At 36.5% G+C, this 15,300-nt stretch overlaps 1 protein-coding gene across 6 annotated transcripts in view; it reads right to left on the bottom strand.

The window, feature by feature from the left end:
- Positions 1-305: 305 nt before the first annotated feature.
- The window catches only part of HEPACAM2 (HEPACAM family member 2), a 46,618-nt gene continuing 31,623 nt past the window's right edge, over positions 306-15,300 (bottom strand). For 4 of the 6 annotated variants that reach the window (XM_032483995.1, XM_032483996.1, XM_032483992.1 and 1 more), the window contains 6 exons: positions 8,967-9,092; positions 8,856-8,880; positions 8,726-8,763; positions 7,130-7,203; positions 4,058-4,167; positions 306-1,039 (listed from right to left, as the gene is read on the bottom strand). In XM_032483995.1, the coding sequence (XP_032339886.1) occupies positions 1,024-1,039; positions 4,058-4,167; positions 7,130-7,203; positions 8,726-8,763; positions 8,856-8,880; positions 8,967-9,092 (389 nt within the window). In that variant the 3' untranslated portion in view covers positions 306-1,023. Of the gene's footprint in view, positions 1,040-4,053; positions 4,168-7,129; positions 7,204-8,725; positions 8,764-8,855; positions 8,881-8,966; positions 9,093-15,300 lie in introns of those variants that run through there. The other 2 variants (XM_006187032.3, XM_032483993.1) reach the window with 2 other exon arrangements.

Raw genomic sequence — 15,300 nt, 5'->3', positions numbered from 1 at the left:
AATTGTTATCTGAATCAGTTACTCCATTTGGGGGTTATAAAGTGGTGGTTTTTAGCTCTACTACTTAGTTTCTAACTGATGTTTTAAAAAAATATAGCAAAATACAAGGAGGGAGGCCTTTCCCAGAATCTACAAATCAATAAAGTAAAAGTTTCAAGCCTGAAAATTAAATAGCCATGTCAAAGCAAAGTCTTATTTTAGTAGTTCTCTTTGATGCACACTGTGAAATAAGGATTACAAAATCTAATTCTATAATCTGACTTTTATGTAAAATTTACTCTACAAGACAAAGAATCAAGGCCATATAAAAGTAAAAACAGAATAATTTATTTGAACCCATCTTTCCTTGAACAAAAATAAAAATGAGACTTTAATAAGTCATTTCCTTCAGTGTTTTACAAGCCTTTTCAACAATGCCATTGGTGATTGACAATCTAAGAGAAGGCGCAGTCTTGCATTTGTGACAATTATCTTTATTATTCTGTGGTACAAATAGCAAGAAGGAAGTTTGGGAATAAATTTAAAAAATAAATACAGCAATCTTAACAGTAATAGGAATTTTGTAATACAAAGGCTGATGAAACTTTTACAAATATAAGGTTTCCACTGTTACAGGTTAGAGGGGATAGAATCAGTGTTGATGAAAGGGAAAATATAGATTAGAATTAATTGAGCTTTGTAGAGAATTTGATAAAAAAAAAAGTAATTGGAAAGTCTCGTCTGTCCTTTTCTTCCTCCCCATCAGCATGCTGAAGACTGTCCATTGAGAACTCTCTCCACCATGCTCCTCCATAGCACAATGCATCGTGTGTAGGAGGGAAAACCTGCAGTCTGATTTTTATAAATGACTCTTCTGCATTAAAAGGCGTGATGAGTAAAAGGTATTGGGCTTGATTTCTTCAGTGACTCCGGATAAGTATATATTTCCACTGCTTTTCTTCAAAATGTGCTTTCATTACTTAACTCCGATGCATTACTTTGCCCATGAATGCTCACCTGGTGAAGAGAGACGTAAAATGCTCTCTATAGATGTCCAGTTCTACGGGTTGAAGAAATTTAAATTCTTTTATTCCTTTCCATAGCTGCAAACAATATGAGTGTTTTGAACTAGTTCAAGAAAATCACATTTACAAACCAGTAAGTATAAAAGAATAAGCAATCACTAAATTCTGTAGAAAAATTCCTTTTGAAACTAAAAGATCTACTTACTTGAATATCGTGTGAACAAGTCGGGTTCAAAGCAAACCGCACCAGAGCATTTAATGAGGTCAACAGACAGGATTCAAAGAAATGCAGTTCAATAAACAAGCAGCTGGGCTGAGTACTAGAATATGAACCCAGGCCAACTTACCAATTTGTTAAACACCACTCCAGTTAGGTAATAGACACATGCAGTAATGAAAAGAACAGTCTAAGAGCCAAATAAAAAATACTTCAGCTGTCTTTCCTACCTCAGAACCAACTGTCAAATAGAGGTACAAGAAAGCAGTAAGTTACAGTTCCTTACCCAGAGCTGCATATTTACTTTGGGGGTTGAGGGTGGGGACAGCCACTAACCACCTGTAATACTGCATTATTCATGAAATTGATCTTTAAATTTAATTGAACTTAGAGGAAAAAAAAACCCATAGGCAATCAGTAAAGAAAAATGGTTTCTGCATGTTTAGGGAATGTTTGCTCTATTGAATATTTATTCTACTAAGGACCACCGATCTTTAGTTAAAATAAGCAAACAGGAGTCTACAAAACTATGAAATCCTTAAGAGACTGAGTCTTAGTTGGTCTCTATCCCTCGCATGTAGTTACTGACCTGGAAATGTTTGTGGATTGATTGTAAATTAAATAAGTACAAAACAGTTTCTGATGAAATAAAAAGAAAATAGTCTACTTGTTTGTTTGTAAAAATGTAGAATAGGTATTATATATTCATATTCAAGGAAAACAACACTTTTTAAAGTTATGAGTTGGAGGAGAGAAAGAGGAGGAAAATTTAAAAGAGATATTAGAGAGAAGGGAGACGGTCTTACAGAGGAAGAGAAGGCAGATTTAGAGAGGGAAGAAATCTCAGGATGGAGGTAAAGTCATTGGAAGACAAAGACATGCAAAGGGCAACTTCCTCAGAAGGTGGGGAAGATGGAGGTGACAAGAGAGTGGCCACAGAGATGAGAGGGGAGGCACTGGGGCTGGGAGTGTGAGTTGGTGTTCTGGGGTGGACACCCCTGGGAGAAGCAGGTCCTCAATAGCTGGTGTCCTTTCTGTGCATAAAAAGAGATTTTCTGCTTTATTTCCAACTTACAAGATTTATTTCTGAGATCAAGTTTTATATTCCCAAGAAATTCAAAAGATATTGCTCATGTCTGAAAGCAGTGTAGTTTCAGAGGATGATTTTTTTTTTTAATTTAGGGAATCATTTTTTTTTCCACATGCAAAATCCACCAAATCACTTTCTTTTGTGCTCTGAAACAGTAGCTGTCATATTCCACAGTTTAATATCAACATTTATTTTATTATTGGGAGCCTTAAAAGATAAATCTCAAGTTTTCATCTGGTTTGTCCTCAGTCTAACTGAAAAAAAAAAAAAGATACATAGAATAAAGGACAGATAGAAAAAACAAATGAATTTAAATAGGGTAAAATTTTTTAACTGGATACAATCTTAAAATCAGGAAGCAGACATACTCTGAAAATTCTTTCTATTTCTTCTTTTTAACAGTAAAAATATCCCTTCATATTCTATTCCAGAAAGTAATGAGTGTTAGGTATCATTTTAGAGAGTTTTTTAAACTCTCATGCAATACTATTCCACTATTGTGTTCTACTAGATTAATAATATAATGCTGTAAAGCAATTTTCTTTTCTTTTCAAACCAAAAGCTCCCAGCTCTGTCAGGGTCTGCTCCTAAATTACCTGCCTCCTTTTCTCCAGACTCCCTGCGACAAAAGGAATGCACTGAAGGGGTCCCCTGAGGCGCTCTGGCCACTTACTCAGCCCGCAAATGACTGCATCATCCCCATCCCCCCCGGGAATGAGTCTCCTCCCATAAGACGATTTCTCATGCATTCATCCACCGCTAGCTGTTATTTTTGGTATTTACCCAGAGGTGTGCATGAATTACTTTGCTAGAACTGTTTCTTTTGCCAAAGGGGAAGTTCCTGTGTGTGGTTATTGATGTTCTTTTCAAAGTCAATAAATGACAAATACAGAAATGATGGAAGATGATTTGTGGCAGTTACACCTGCAGGCAGCTACAGCCAACAAAAAAGGGAAGTTCATTTAATTATTTCAAAAGGCTGTAGGCTTAGTTTTTCCACGGCTGGGGAGGGAAGGAGACTCCTTGGTGTCAGCCCTGACGTTAACTGGATAAGTAGTTTCCTGGCTTTGGCCTCAGCTTAGGTTTTACTTCTCTGGCTGTGAGGCCAGTCCTCACCATGGTTCTAATGACCTGGGAGTAGACTGCTTTGAATCTATTTATGAGCAGTGGGCATTTAATGGTGACAGTGTTGTGCACATTTTGCAGGTTTGTTTTTTTCCTGGTCCTATTTATAGTGACAGATCATTGGCTCTAAAACCACTGTAGCCACTGGAAAATCATCATCAGCCACTGAAAACATTATCTTGATGATAATGATTGAGAGCCAGCCTGAAGATTCCTTTCATTCCTAGATGTGGATTCATTGGGGGAAATGCTGAATTCTAGAGCTCTGCATCTAGTCCACTGGCCAGATGTGGACTGCCACATGTGCATGGCCCCAGAAGATACTTCTGTGTTAGCCTGTTTTAATTCATAAAATTATTTTCAGGTGGGGAAGTGTGTTCAAATGTACAGAAGCTATAATTTGTTATTTTAATATTTTTTATTCTGAGTCTTTCAAACTCTGGGGATAGTGGGGGCTGAAGGCTGAGCCCTTTCAAAGTAGCATCATCAAATGCAAGTTCATACATATGAAAATGAATATATGTATGTATATGCATGACTGGGACATTATGTTATACACTAGGGATTGACACATTGTAATTGACTGTACTTCTATTAAAAAAAATGCAAGTTCATACTTACTCTGGACGGTCTAGCTGTTGGGCAGGGATGTGCTGAATAACTTCGTAAATTGTACTGTGCAAATCTTGCCCTGGTACACCGTCAGAGGCTGGAACAGACCTAGCTGGCATCTAGAAAATGGGGCACATTAAAAAAAATTGGCCGAATAGTAATAGTATTTCCATTATGCTGCACAGTTGAAAACACTGGAAGTTGTGAAGATTAGAGAATTAGAATTGTTGAACTTCCCTTCAATGTCCATCTCCTCCTTGCTACAGTTCCCTGCACTTACCCTATGGTAGTCTGTGCAATGGCATAGCTATGAGGTCAGCACAAGACAAACTATCACTTTTTTCCCCTCCATTTAAGAAAAAAGCTGGCAGTATTGTAAAGGAAATATAACACAAATTAAAAAATAGCAAAAAAAGAAGATATCAGGACAGTTTGGGTCAGACACCATATATATTAGCTTTTATATTACATCTCAGTTAACTTTTTGACACTATTTGCCAATCATATGTGCAAGGAAGGTTTGGAAGAAAGAATAAACAAAAGTCCTTATCACGCTGCACATTAGTAAAGACAGTACCAAGAAACACAAACACACAAAGGAAGATGTTTTGGTTTGAATGCAGTAACGGGCTCTAAAAACTAAAGGCTTCGATGAATGTGGAAAGTATAGTAGTGTATTTATCTGGTTAAGACCAACATGTATTTTATTGAAATTTGTATTTGTGTTTTATTAACTCCTATTCCCTATACTTGATACTGTTCTTCTTGTAAACACAGCTTTCCAATTACTTACCTGAAGTCTGGTTCCCCTCTTCATCCCAAACTCATCCTATTTTCATCATACTTCTGACCACTTTCAGTCCTTTATATTTATACAGATACACTTAGAAGACATTTTGCCCTTGATAAATCATCTGAAGAGTTGTTTATCTCACTCCAATTTTACCTGCTAGGTTACAATGGAACATCTTAGCTTTAGGTTTTGCTGGAAACTGCCTTGTTTCCATTCCACTTGTTAAAGTGCTTATGGCAGTCCTAGGCTATGTGACTCATCCTATCATTTTTGTGTCAAGGGGATTTTGGTTTAGACTTTGTGTTTAAGGTCAACTCTTGATTTTCTTTGGTACAGAGGTATTCAGGGGCTATGATAAAAGCAATCTATGGATAATGACTGACTTACACATCTAACCTACTATTCGAGCTGATAGCAAGTAATAAATGTGTTCATTTCATGCCATTGCTTTCTGTCCAACTCCCAAAAAGAAGTGCTAAATGGACAATGAAATGTACAGCAAATAGAGAGAGGAGGCGTAGTCATCTGTACATGTACCACAAGCTTAAAGAGGATTCTGGGTTTTAAAAACTCATAAAGTTAGTAATTCAATTTATTTCCCTTGTTAAGTTCCATTTTGAGATCTTGACATTATTTTTATTACTCCTTTTCTTCTCAAAGCCATTGCATTTGGCTGCTGATCTTCACACATAACTGCCCTTCTGGCTGTTTCTCACACAGATCCTCCTACTCATGTTTGGTCCTCCACCTCCTCCTTGGGTTGCTGGTGTTGTTTTCCCACATCTCCTCAAAGCACCTGGAACTGTTACTGAAGGACCTCAGCTGATTTCTCAGGAGTTTTCAGCTTTGAAGATGGGCCTGGTTCCAAATCTACTTATGACAGAAATAAACGGGGCTTGATATGCAATCAAGCGCTCATTTCTCTGCCTCAGTTCTTTAGAACTGTGAATTTTGTGCAAATAGAGGGCCTCTCAACAAAATCCTTAAACTGAGTACTGATTAATTGTAAGGCTAAGTTTAAAGTTTCTTACACAGATCTCACTCTTTTCTAATGTATTCCTAAGAATAAAAACTATGCATTATTTTAAGTGAAGAAACTTTTGAGTTTAGAAATTCAATTCTCAGGCTTATTAGCTCTCTAGTTTCCTGCTCTCCCATTTAAAAGACACACCTGAGAGGAGTGCTTTCTGTCATGGTGAGAAGCTGTCTGAAATAACTGATCCACCAAATATTTATTTTTGTCTTTTTGTTGTAGAAGTGAAGGGTGAGCCAATCCTCCCTATCTGAGACTGAACAGGACATTGAAAGATTTTGCAATGCAGTTCTGCCCTTCACTTGTGATGAGGGGGGCACTGGTGCTATGACCCACCCACAGGAGGGTGAAATCAATCAATCCTCCGTTACTTGCATGGCACTTGAGAAATAAAGCCTGTGGCTAAGTAACTTACTGGATGAACCTTACACATTGATAGAATTCTCTGATCAAGTTGGGATAACCAATCCCTAACGACAAATAGTTCTTTTTAAAAAAAGAAATGAGAACGCCCAGAAGCAACTAGTCCATTTCTGGCCCCTTCCTTAAGTGAACAATCATAGGGGAATAAGAAAGCAGAGGAAAGGTCGGTTATGCACAAATCTATAAAAATGTCAATGAGCTGATTAACTCAGAGAAACATTCTGCATGTCTGTTAAACCAAACTGATTGCTTTAAAAGACCTTGTCTGTGCAAACTGAAAAAAATGGTATTGACTGTTCTCCCTTTCATATCTCATGCACCTTTAGGATAAAAATACAGATATGTACCTGCATACTCTGGCTTTATATGGTAACTTTCTTCTGAAGAGCATAAGGTACTTTCAATGGTATAATCAATTGTCTTTGCAGTATCCTCAGGAGATATGAAGGGGAAATGAAGGGGAAACTGAATAAGAGAGTCAGTCAAGCAAAAGGCTGCAGTCATCAAAATGGTGTAGAATGATTTAAACCAGGGTCTCTCTGTCCCCTATTTATTCAGTTCTCTTGATTTTCAACCTATTTAATTCTCTCTTCACTGAGCTGTTTATCAGTCAATGTAACTTCCTTATTTGTGTTAGCGTTACAGATAGAGGCTGAGAAAGACGATTTAGCCCCTCAGATCCGGCAATGTCATTCATTACAGAGTGAATAAACACTGCTCAGGGTAATGCAGCTATCTGACCACACCGCCCATGTGTTTAAATAAAGGCTGCTTACACCTCTGGTGAAGCAGAATGCTACTTCTGGGCTAATCAGCCACTAGGAAAACCAACCCTGGGAACACCAGAAGCATCTGGAAAAGCAACAAATTCATATATTCCAAAGTCATCCAAAGCATCTTCATGGCCTGAAATGGAAAACAAATACTACTTACAAACCAAATGCCTTGAATTGCTATTTTTTTTTAAAATGTTATAAAACTTACCTTTATCGTTTGCTTCAAGTGGTAGGTGTATAAAACCAGTTGAACATTTCCTAATCCCCTGTAGTCATGTTGCCACTAAGTAGTGTTGGAAATCACTCCTTTTGAAGTTGAAAATTGAAACTGAACTGGGACAATTATTTTTCAAGTCTGATGTGGGAACAGTGTATCGTATATTCAAATAAACACACGTGGGCAGGCTTGTCCTTTGTAACACTCAGGTACCAGAGACTTGGGACGCTAAAGCTTCAGTCTGGCAGTCACAGCAGCTCTTACTCTACCCATAGTATCTACAGTTCTCTGCTACATCTATCAGACACCACCAGGACTCATAAGAATAGATAAAAACTATAGCTGCCCGTACATACAAAATATAATACAAGTGCAATATCACCTAAACTATCATCTGTAAAATGACAGAAGTGGGTGGTTGGCAGGAACCAGATGGTCTCTGGGGCCTCCCTGAAACCTGACATTCTGTCATTTGTGAGAAAGGAGTGGATAAGAGGAAGAAGACCCACATTGACTAAGCATCTGGGCATCATATTAGACACTCCATCTACGTCATTGCATTTAATTCTCAGAGCAACACTGGGCTGAAGTTATGATCTCTATTGTATAGATGAGTAGAGGTCAGGAAAAATAATCAATTTTCCCAAGGCAATATTAGGGGCAAGTGGTATATATAGGACAGAAACTCAGTTCCTGTGACCCTGAGGTCTGAGCAGAAGCCCCGTCGTTAACTTATCACTGTGACTCAGTGGGGAGTCAGAAGTCAGCAGTGAGGGGCACCGCTGGGGACAAAGCAGCAGCACACCTGTCAAACCTTTCTTCTTCTCCCTGGGATGGAGCTCCAGCCTTAGGAATTGACACAGTGAGAGAATTGCTGGGCATTTTCAAAATAATAATAAGATCAATGGAACAGGATTCTAACTACTACATATAAAAGAGATAAACAACAAGGGCCTACTCTATAGCACAGGGACCTATATTCAATTTCTTGTAAGGAGCTGTAATGGTAAAGAAACTGAAAATATATACATGTATGTATATGTATAACTGAATTGCTTTACTGTACACCTAAAACTAAAATTGTAAATCGACCACAGTTTAATAAAAAATAAGAATTAAAAAAATGGAACAGGATTCAGCAGAACTCAGTGATGGTGGGCAAGTGACAACCTCTCTGAGCCTTGGTTCTCCTGTCTGTAGAATGGAGTTGAAAGTGCCTTTCAGGCTTATCTTACAGACTTCTATGACTTAGATAAAACAAATACAAGGGATAGCACTTGGTGAAGTGAAGGCAGAAATCCCACCAAGGGATTGCCAGTATTACCTCATGTGAATTCTGTTATATCAACAGTACATTATATGAAATAATTGATATCAACAATATTAATTAATACACATTAACATTGATAAAAGCCCTTTTCAGCCTGACCATTACCTGAAAATGTCTGCGCTTTCCTGTATTCTGTTTCTGGCCTGAAAAGACAAATTGGCATTTCTGTCAGTCTTAATCATTGAGGGAAAAGCATTTAAGAAAAACATTATTTTCATAGAAACATATGCATTACCTGCCTTCTAGCTTCTGTTTTATAACTATAATCAAGAAAGAAAAAAACACAGTAAGATACTTTTGAGTACACATATAAAACTATTTAATTTTTTTTCTAATTTTAACGTACCTTTGTAGGGTTGATACTTTTTCCATAAGAGGAGAAGACACATGGATAAAATCAAAAAGAGTGATATTCCAGTTATACTTGCTAAAGGGGACAATGATTTCCCTTTTTGTGCAAGCTTCTCTATTCCTAAATAAAGAGACAAATATACTGTTAATATTTTTATTAAAGATCAATAATAAATTATATAGTTTGATTTGTTTATGCTTTATCCTTTATGGTACACTACTGCCAATATATATATACATATAAGGTTATAACTACATACACATACATAATTATAGGTATGTATATATGTATGTATTTATATAGAGAGAGAGAGAGAGAGAAAGAAAGAGTGAGTGAGAGAAAGGAAGAGAGAGACAGAAAGAGAGAATGAATCTGAGAAGAGACCAAATGACCAAACAGAAGGAGTGCACTTCTTTTAGAATATACACTAAACTCTCCAAGGATATTTGTGATCAGAAATGTGGTGAGCTGTCCAGGATAATACCCAGCTGCTGTACTAAATGTAGCAAACAGCTCACATCATGCTTTTCAATAGTATTCGCCAGCATTTAATTTAGATCTCTGATCTCATTGCATAAAACATCCCAAGATGCTAGGTTGATCTCTCTCTCTCTCCTTCCACCTCACTCTTTCAGCATTATTCAGGTATGTGGATTTTCTAGGGAAGTGGTGTATGATTAAAGGTGTGAGAGGGGAGGTGTTAATTTCAAATATACTTTACTAACTTTTGACCTGTAAAGAAATTTTAATCTCTAAAATAGAATGTGTGTGATTGTAATAAAATATTTAAATTTCCACCTTGTGAATAAATTCACTTTGTTTTGCAAGCCATTCCTTTTGTTAATATTCCTATATAAAATACAGGGCTAATTGCTAACACCTGCTAAGTGCTTATACTATGTCAGGCTCTGTTCTAAGAGTACATGACACATATTAACCCATGTTCACAACAACGTTATTAGAAAGGTACTATTATTATCATCCCTGCTTATAGATGGGAAAGCTGAAGCTTGCCCAAGGTCACTCAGGTAGGAAGAGGCAGAGTCCAGATGGGACCCCAGGATCTTGACACTTTGTGCTGGCTCACTTGATGTTGTTTTAACACAACTTACTAAGTGTGGCAATGTTAACACGAGTTCCAGACTATAACATGTTTTAGTCAGAGTTAATCTGTAAAGTGGGAAGTTGTTATGATCTTCAACAAAATTGAGTAACAGATGTCTTCCATTTTATCATGTGAATCAGATATTGATGTGGAAATGGACTGTGACAACTGTCTGTCTCTGTCCAGCTTAATGGGGAATGAAACTCATGGGATGCCACTTCTCTTCTGCCATGGTGGAGAAGAGCTTGGAGCATCTGGGTGTGGTGACGAACATGGTGGCCACCCAGCTCTGCAATAAATATCCAGCCTGCATCCTGTCATCTTCCACCACAAAGCCTCTGCTGAGGTCTCCAGCAGCCAAGATAAGGATGAAAGCTTAATCTTTCTGTTCTTTCATTGTGGACCTATATATACTTGCTCGGTTTTTCTACCTACAACACTTTCACTTTTTAATCTTCCCAGAATCTTTTCATAATGTAGTGTAGATCATATATGTTAAATTTCAGTTTAAAAAGTCCTGTAAATTATTATACCTCCTCTAATTTTCCCATACAATGCTGTTCTGGAGTTCCCTTTTTAAGTCCTTATGAGTTTAAGCAGGTTGCTTTTCATTGCCAAAAATCTTTATCATCTCAGATGGGATGTTTATAAATTTTGGATATGCATTCAGAGAACTGTGTTCTTAAAATGTTCTTTTTGTGGGATTATAGTAGCTGTGCAATATTTATTGCTTTTAGACAGATTTTAAATTAAACTTTTCAACTTCAGAGGGAAGAAATAAATGCAAGGTGTTATAAAATGGATTACAATGGCAATTTATTGGTTTTGATTTAGACCAGAACATCACAAAACTTATTAGAAATAGGATTTGTTCCTCCTTTTCTCTCTGCTAATAATTTGTAGAAAAATTTATATTCCCTACCGTTAGAAAGCCAACTTTTTAGTTTGAAATTACTTTAGCACTTAGGTCACCTCTTTGTGAAGTCTTAGACTTTCTTTCCTACTTCACAGCTTTGTTCTCTCTAAAGAGTTGGGCAATTTTGAGTGAGCCACTTGACTCTAAGCGTCTGGATTTTCACATTAGCAAAATGAGGAGTGATTGGCCTTTCGGTTCCCTTACTGCTATGATCTTATATGATTTGAGATGGCCAGAGAGTTTTACATAAAGTTTATTATGTAAATAGAACACTATATCCAATGGCATGCTAGAAACTGAGTATCAAAAAATTGTATGCATATATACACATACAAAAGTTATAAATTTTACTGATATGAAGGATATGTAGCACATAATTCAGAATTAATAATAAAATATGCATTACTCTTTATTGTTAATTCCATGTAGCTAATTGATTCTTGTGGAATACTTTTGTTGATTTTTGCTGAACTCTTGCATTTTTAACTTATAGGTGAGATTCAACCATGTTTTGAAAAAATTAGACTCCAAATAAATGCTTAGTTACTAACCAATTCAGCAAAGAAATAGCTTACATCATAGATGAACAAGTGTAGTTTCAACATGAATGTTGGTTGATATTTAATAAACCGAAAGTGAAACAACGACATACACCATTTAACAATGACATGAATGACTTCTTTGATGAACTGGATAATAGTTTTTGAATCCTGGAAGAACATTTCCTCAATTTTTTTTTGCCCATATATAATGTAATGGCTGCAAACACAATGCACATTTAAATTTAATCTGTATTATCTCCAACACTTTCTTAAGTGTAACTATCAACAATTTCTCTATCACTCTCTTGTAGACAATCTTATTAATAGAACAACACCCCCTGAGTTTTGAAAAGTATTTTCATTAAGTTCAAAATATTTTATAATTTTCATTGAGATTTCTTATTTATCCTAGGGATTATTTAGAAGCATATTGTTTAATTTCCTTATGTTTGGGAGTTTTCTAGTTTTCTTTCTTTTATTGATTTTTAGTTGAATTCAACTCTAGTTACAGTGCACACCCTGCTTGATATACAGTCTTTTGAAGATTGTTGAGATTAAAAAATACAACCATATATATGGTCACATGAAAACATGGTGTGTTCTGCAGTTGTTGTGTATAGTAGTCTGTATTATTTCAATTGGGTCAAGTTGTTTTTCTCTATTTTTACTAAATTTTTGTTTGCTTGTTCTATCAGATATGCTAAAGTCTCCTACTCTGTGAAATTTTCTATTTCTTTGTCAATTTTTGGTACTTATTAGATGCACTTGGAAGCTATGCTAGTAGATGCACACAATTTAGAATTTTTACATCTTGCTGAATAGACCACTTTTATGAAATGTCCATTTTTAATCTAAAGTAATATTTCTTGTATTAATAAATTTATCCAATTTCTCTGAGATTAGTATGGCTACACCAGCTTTCTTCTGACTGTCTGTAGGGTTGATTTGTTCATCCTTTTACTTTTCGACCTTTCAGTATCCTTATATATAAGGTGTACCTCTTGTAAGTAATAGATTCAAAAAATTCAGTTGGACAATATTTGTCTTTTAGTTGGAATATTTAGAACTTCAATATTTAATGTAATTACTAATATATTTCAGTTTAGATCTTATTTTTTTCTACATTTCCCACATTTTTAGTCTCTCCTTTGTCTAAATTTGGTTTTATCAGAATTTTATTTTATTCTTCTTTTCCTCTCTCTTTGCTTTTTATTTGTCTCTTAGACTTTAGAGATTAAGAAAATTTAACCCAAACTAATACTTTTACCTCTTACCACTTCCACTGGCTTCCACAATGCAGTAATAACTTCCATATTAAATATGGGAAAGCTAAGACTCCAGTACAGAATTCAGATTTAACTTAGTGCTGACTACAAATGTATGCTCTTTCCACCACTCCTGCCTGACCGTTATATACGAAATATAACTCCTTCAAATTATTAAGCCCAAATCTACTCAGTTCTACCAACTGGAACTACAACAAATAAATCAGGTCCTTTCTCTGCATGATGCCATCCCAATTCTTTGATAAAATTCTTACTTCTCCCATTAGAATTCTCTTCTTCAGATTCAGCATCCCAAATGGTTTTGTTGTTCTTTGTGTGACTGATTTTCACATTCCCTACTGTCCTAAAGGTACAATTTTTGAAGCTCAAGAAAAGCTAGTCAGTTTTACTTCTACAGTGCAAATTCAGAAGGACCCATACTCTGGTGTGGTTGTCAATCAGATAAAGAGAATGCCTTCTTGAGACACCAGCAATGATACAAAAGCAGAGTAATAAAGAATAAAAAATTGATAAGAAGTACTAAGTAATAAAATGGCATGATTTAAGATACAGCATAAGATTCTGATACCACTTTTAGCAAGTGAATTCTATATTTCTTCATTTTAGAACCAATATTGAAATCAAAACCAGCCAATGTTCAGATATGCATAATTAAATGCATATGCATTATATGTATATAAAACCAAATGTACACTTGTTTCCCTTTTACTTGGTGAACATGTGTCATATCAGTAATGATGAAAATAATAAAGAAATTTAAAGAGCCATTTATAGGTACAGATAAAGAAATAGTCTCAGAGAAATGAAAATATGTGCCACAGTCAGTAAGTCTTAAAACTGAGACAAGAACATAGGTTTTTTTCCCCCGATTGCAAATTTAATTTTTGCTGTCAATCCATGGTCAAAGAATGGTTTTCATAATTGGCAGGTAGGCTCCTATATATCCAGTTTTCCCTCCAACCTTTTCTAATGCCAGATCTAATATGCTCTCACTCTCTCTTCTTGATAGCCTTTACCAAAATTCAGTAACTCCTAATCCCTAAAAAAAGTATTCAGTGCTAATTTAGTCGAGTTTCTACAGTGCACTCTGTAATGAAAAATATTTTAGCGTAGTCTCCGCGGTTTTTCTTCCCCTAAACTTGAAAATATGCTAATAATGATAATTTCAAGAGTATTTCTCATTCTAATGCTGAAGTTACAGTATGGCATACACCAGCTCTTTCCCAAGCACTTCCGTGATTCTGATGCCTGGTAGTAGGTTTAACATACAATGACTGGATGACCTACACTAGGATTACTTTTTTTTGTCCCTTTTAATTTGTGTTTCCTGAAATGACCAAATTCGTACATTCTGTCCTACAGAGGATCCAACTCATTCCTTTTACTGTTACTTCCTTATTTCTTCAGACTCTTTCCTTATTGCCCTCTTGCCTCTCTCTCCCTTGGCCTCTGTTATCCCTCCACCAGAGAACCCCCCTGCAGTGACCAGCACCTGTCAGCCCAAAACCCTGACTATGGCAAAGGTCAAGTGTCCTTTCCCTGGAGAATGAAGAATAGGGATGGTCCTTTTCTTAGAAGAAACAATCTTCCTTGTCAGGCCCTGTTCTCTAGCGCATCCTGGTTTTCTACTCTCAACACAGCTTCTCTGTCCCAAAACGTCCAAGATTTACCAAGTCCAGAATATGAAATTCACAGAATAAAAAATACCAAATACGTCCAGGATCAAATAAAGGAGCACAGTTGCTGTGATCTCAGCTCCAGGCAAGTGTGTTTTAGAGGAATGGACTTCCAGAGAGAAGAAAATAAGACAACAGGGAAATCCTGACCCTATTGCGACAGAAAATGTAGAGGGATCTCAAGCGCAGCTGTGGATTCATGCAGGAGCCCCATTCTTTCTCCTCTCAGAGACTCTTCTACTCTTTAGCACATAGCATGCCATTCTCCCCATTATTTAAACATTATCGACTCATTTACCAAAGCCTTAGTGCAAATGCTATTTGCCCCCTCCTTAGGCAAACAAATAAAATGAAATAACATATTAAGTGCAAATATGGGCAAGAGGTGTGGTATCCATGGTATCGCAGCCCTGCTGTTTGAGAGGCTGCACCTAAAACAGGACAGCCATATGCTCCCAGAAAGCGTGTCTATTTCTTGATCATAATGGAGTCCTGAGATCTCTCTCATCCAGGCTGTTAGCTGATTATGGCCACTGATACATGTCCCTATGAAAATGAAAGTGCTGTCCTGGGGGCCGTGTAATTTCCACACTCTACCATGGCTCCACCTGACAGACACAATTACTCTGTGCTAGATGCTCATGGAATGTCACCTAAGGTTTCAGGGTCTGGATGTCAGAGCTCTGGTTTTTCTCAGTTGTTTTCTCCCGTGGTCCAAAGTGAAATACCTCTCCTGGAGATCTTCATATGAGAAATTTCTAGGTAGACAGAAGAAATTAGAAAATTCATTTTCCTGCCTAGCA

The sequence above is a fragment of the Camelus ferus genome, chromosome 7 (genome assembly GCF_009834535.1).
Source record: "Camelus ferus isolate YT-003-E chromosome 7, BCGSAC_Cfer_1.0, whole genome shotgun sequence".
Taxonomy (NCBI): Eukaryota; Metazoa; Chordata; class Mammalia; order Artiodactyla; family Camelidae; genus Camelus; species Camelus ferus.
Note: the sequence above shows the minus strand (reverse complement) of the source record. Positions and strands in the feature narration are given on the sequence as shown.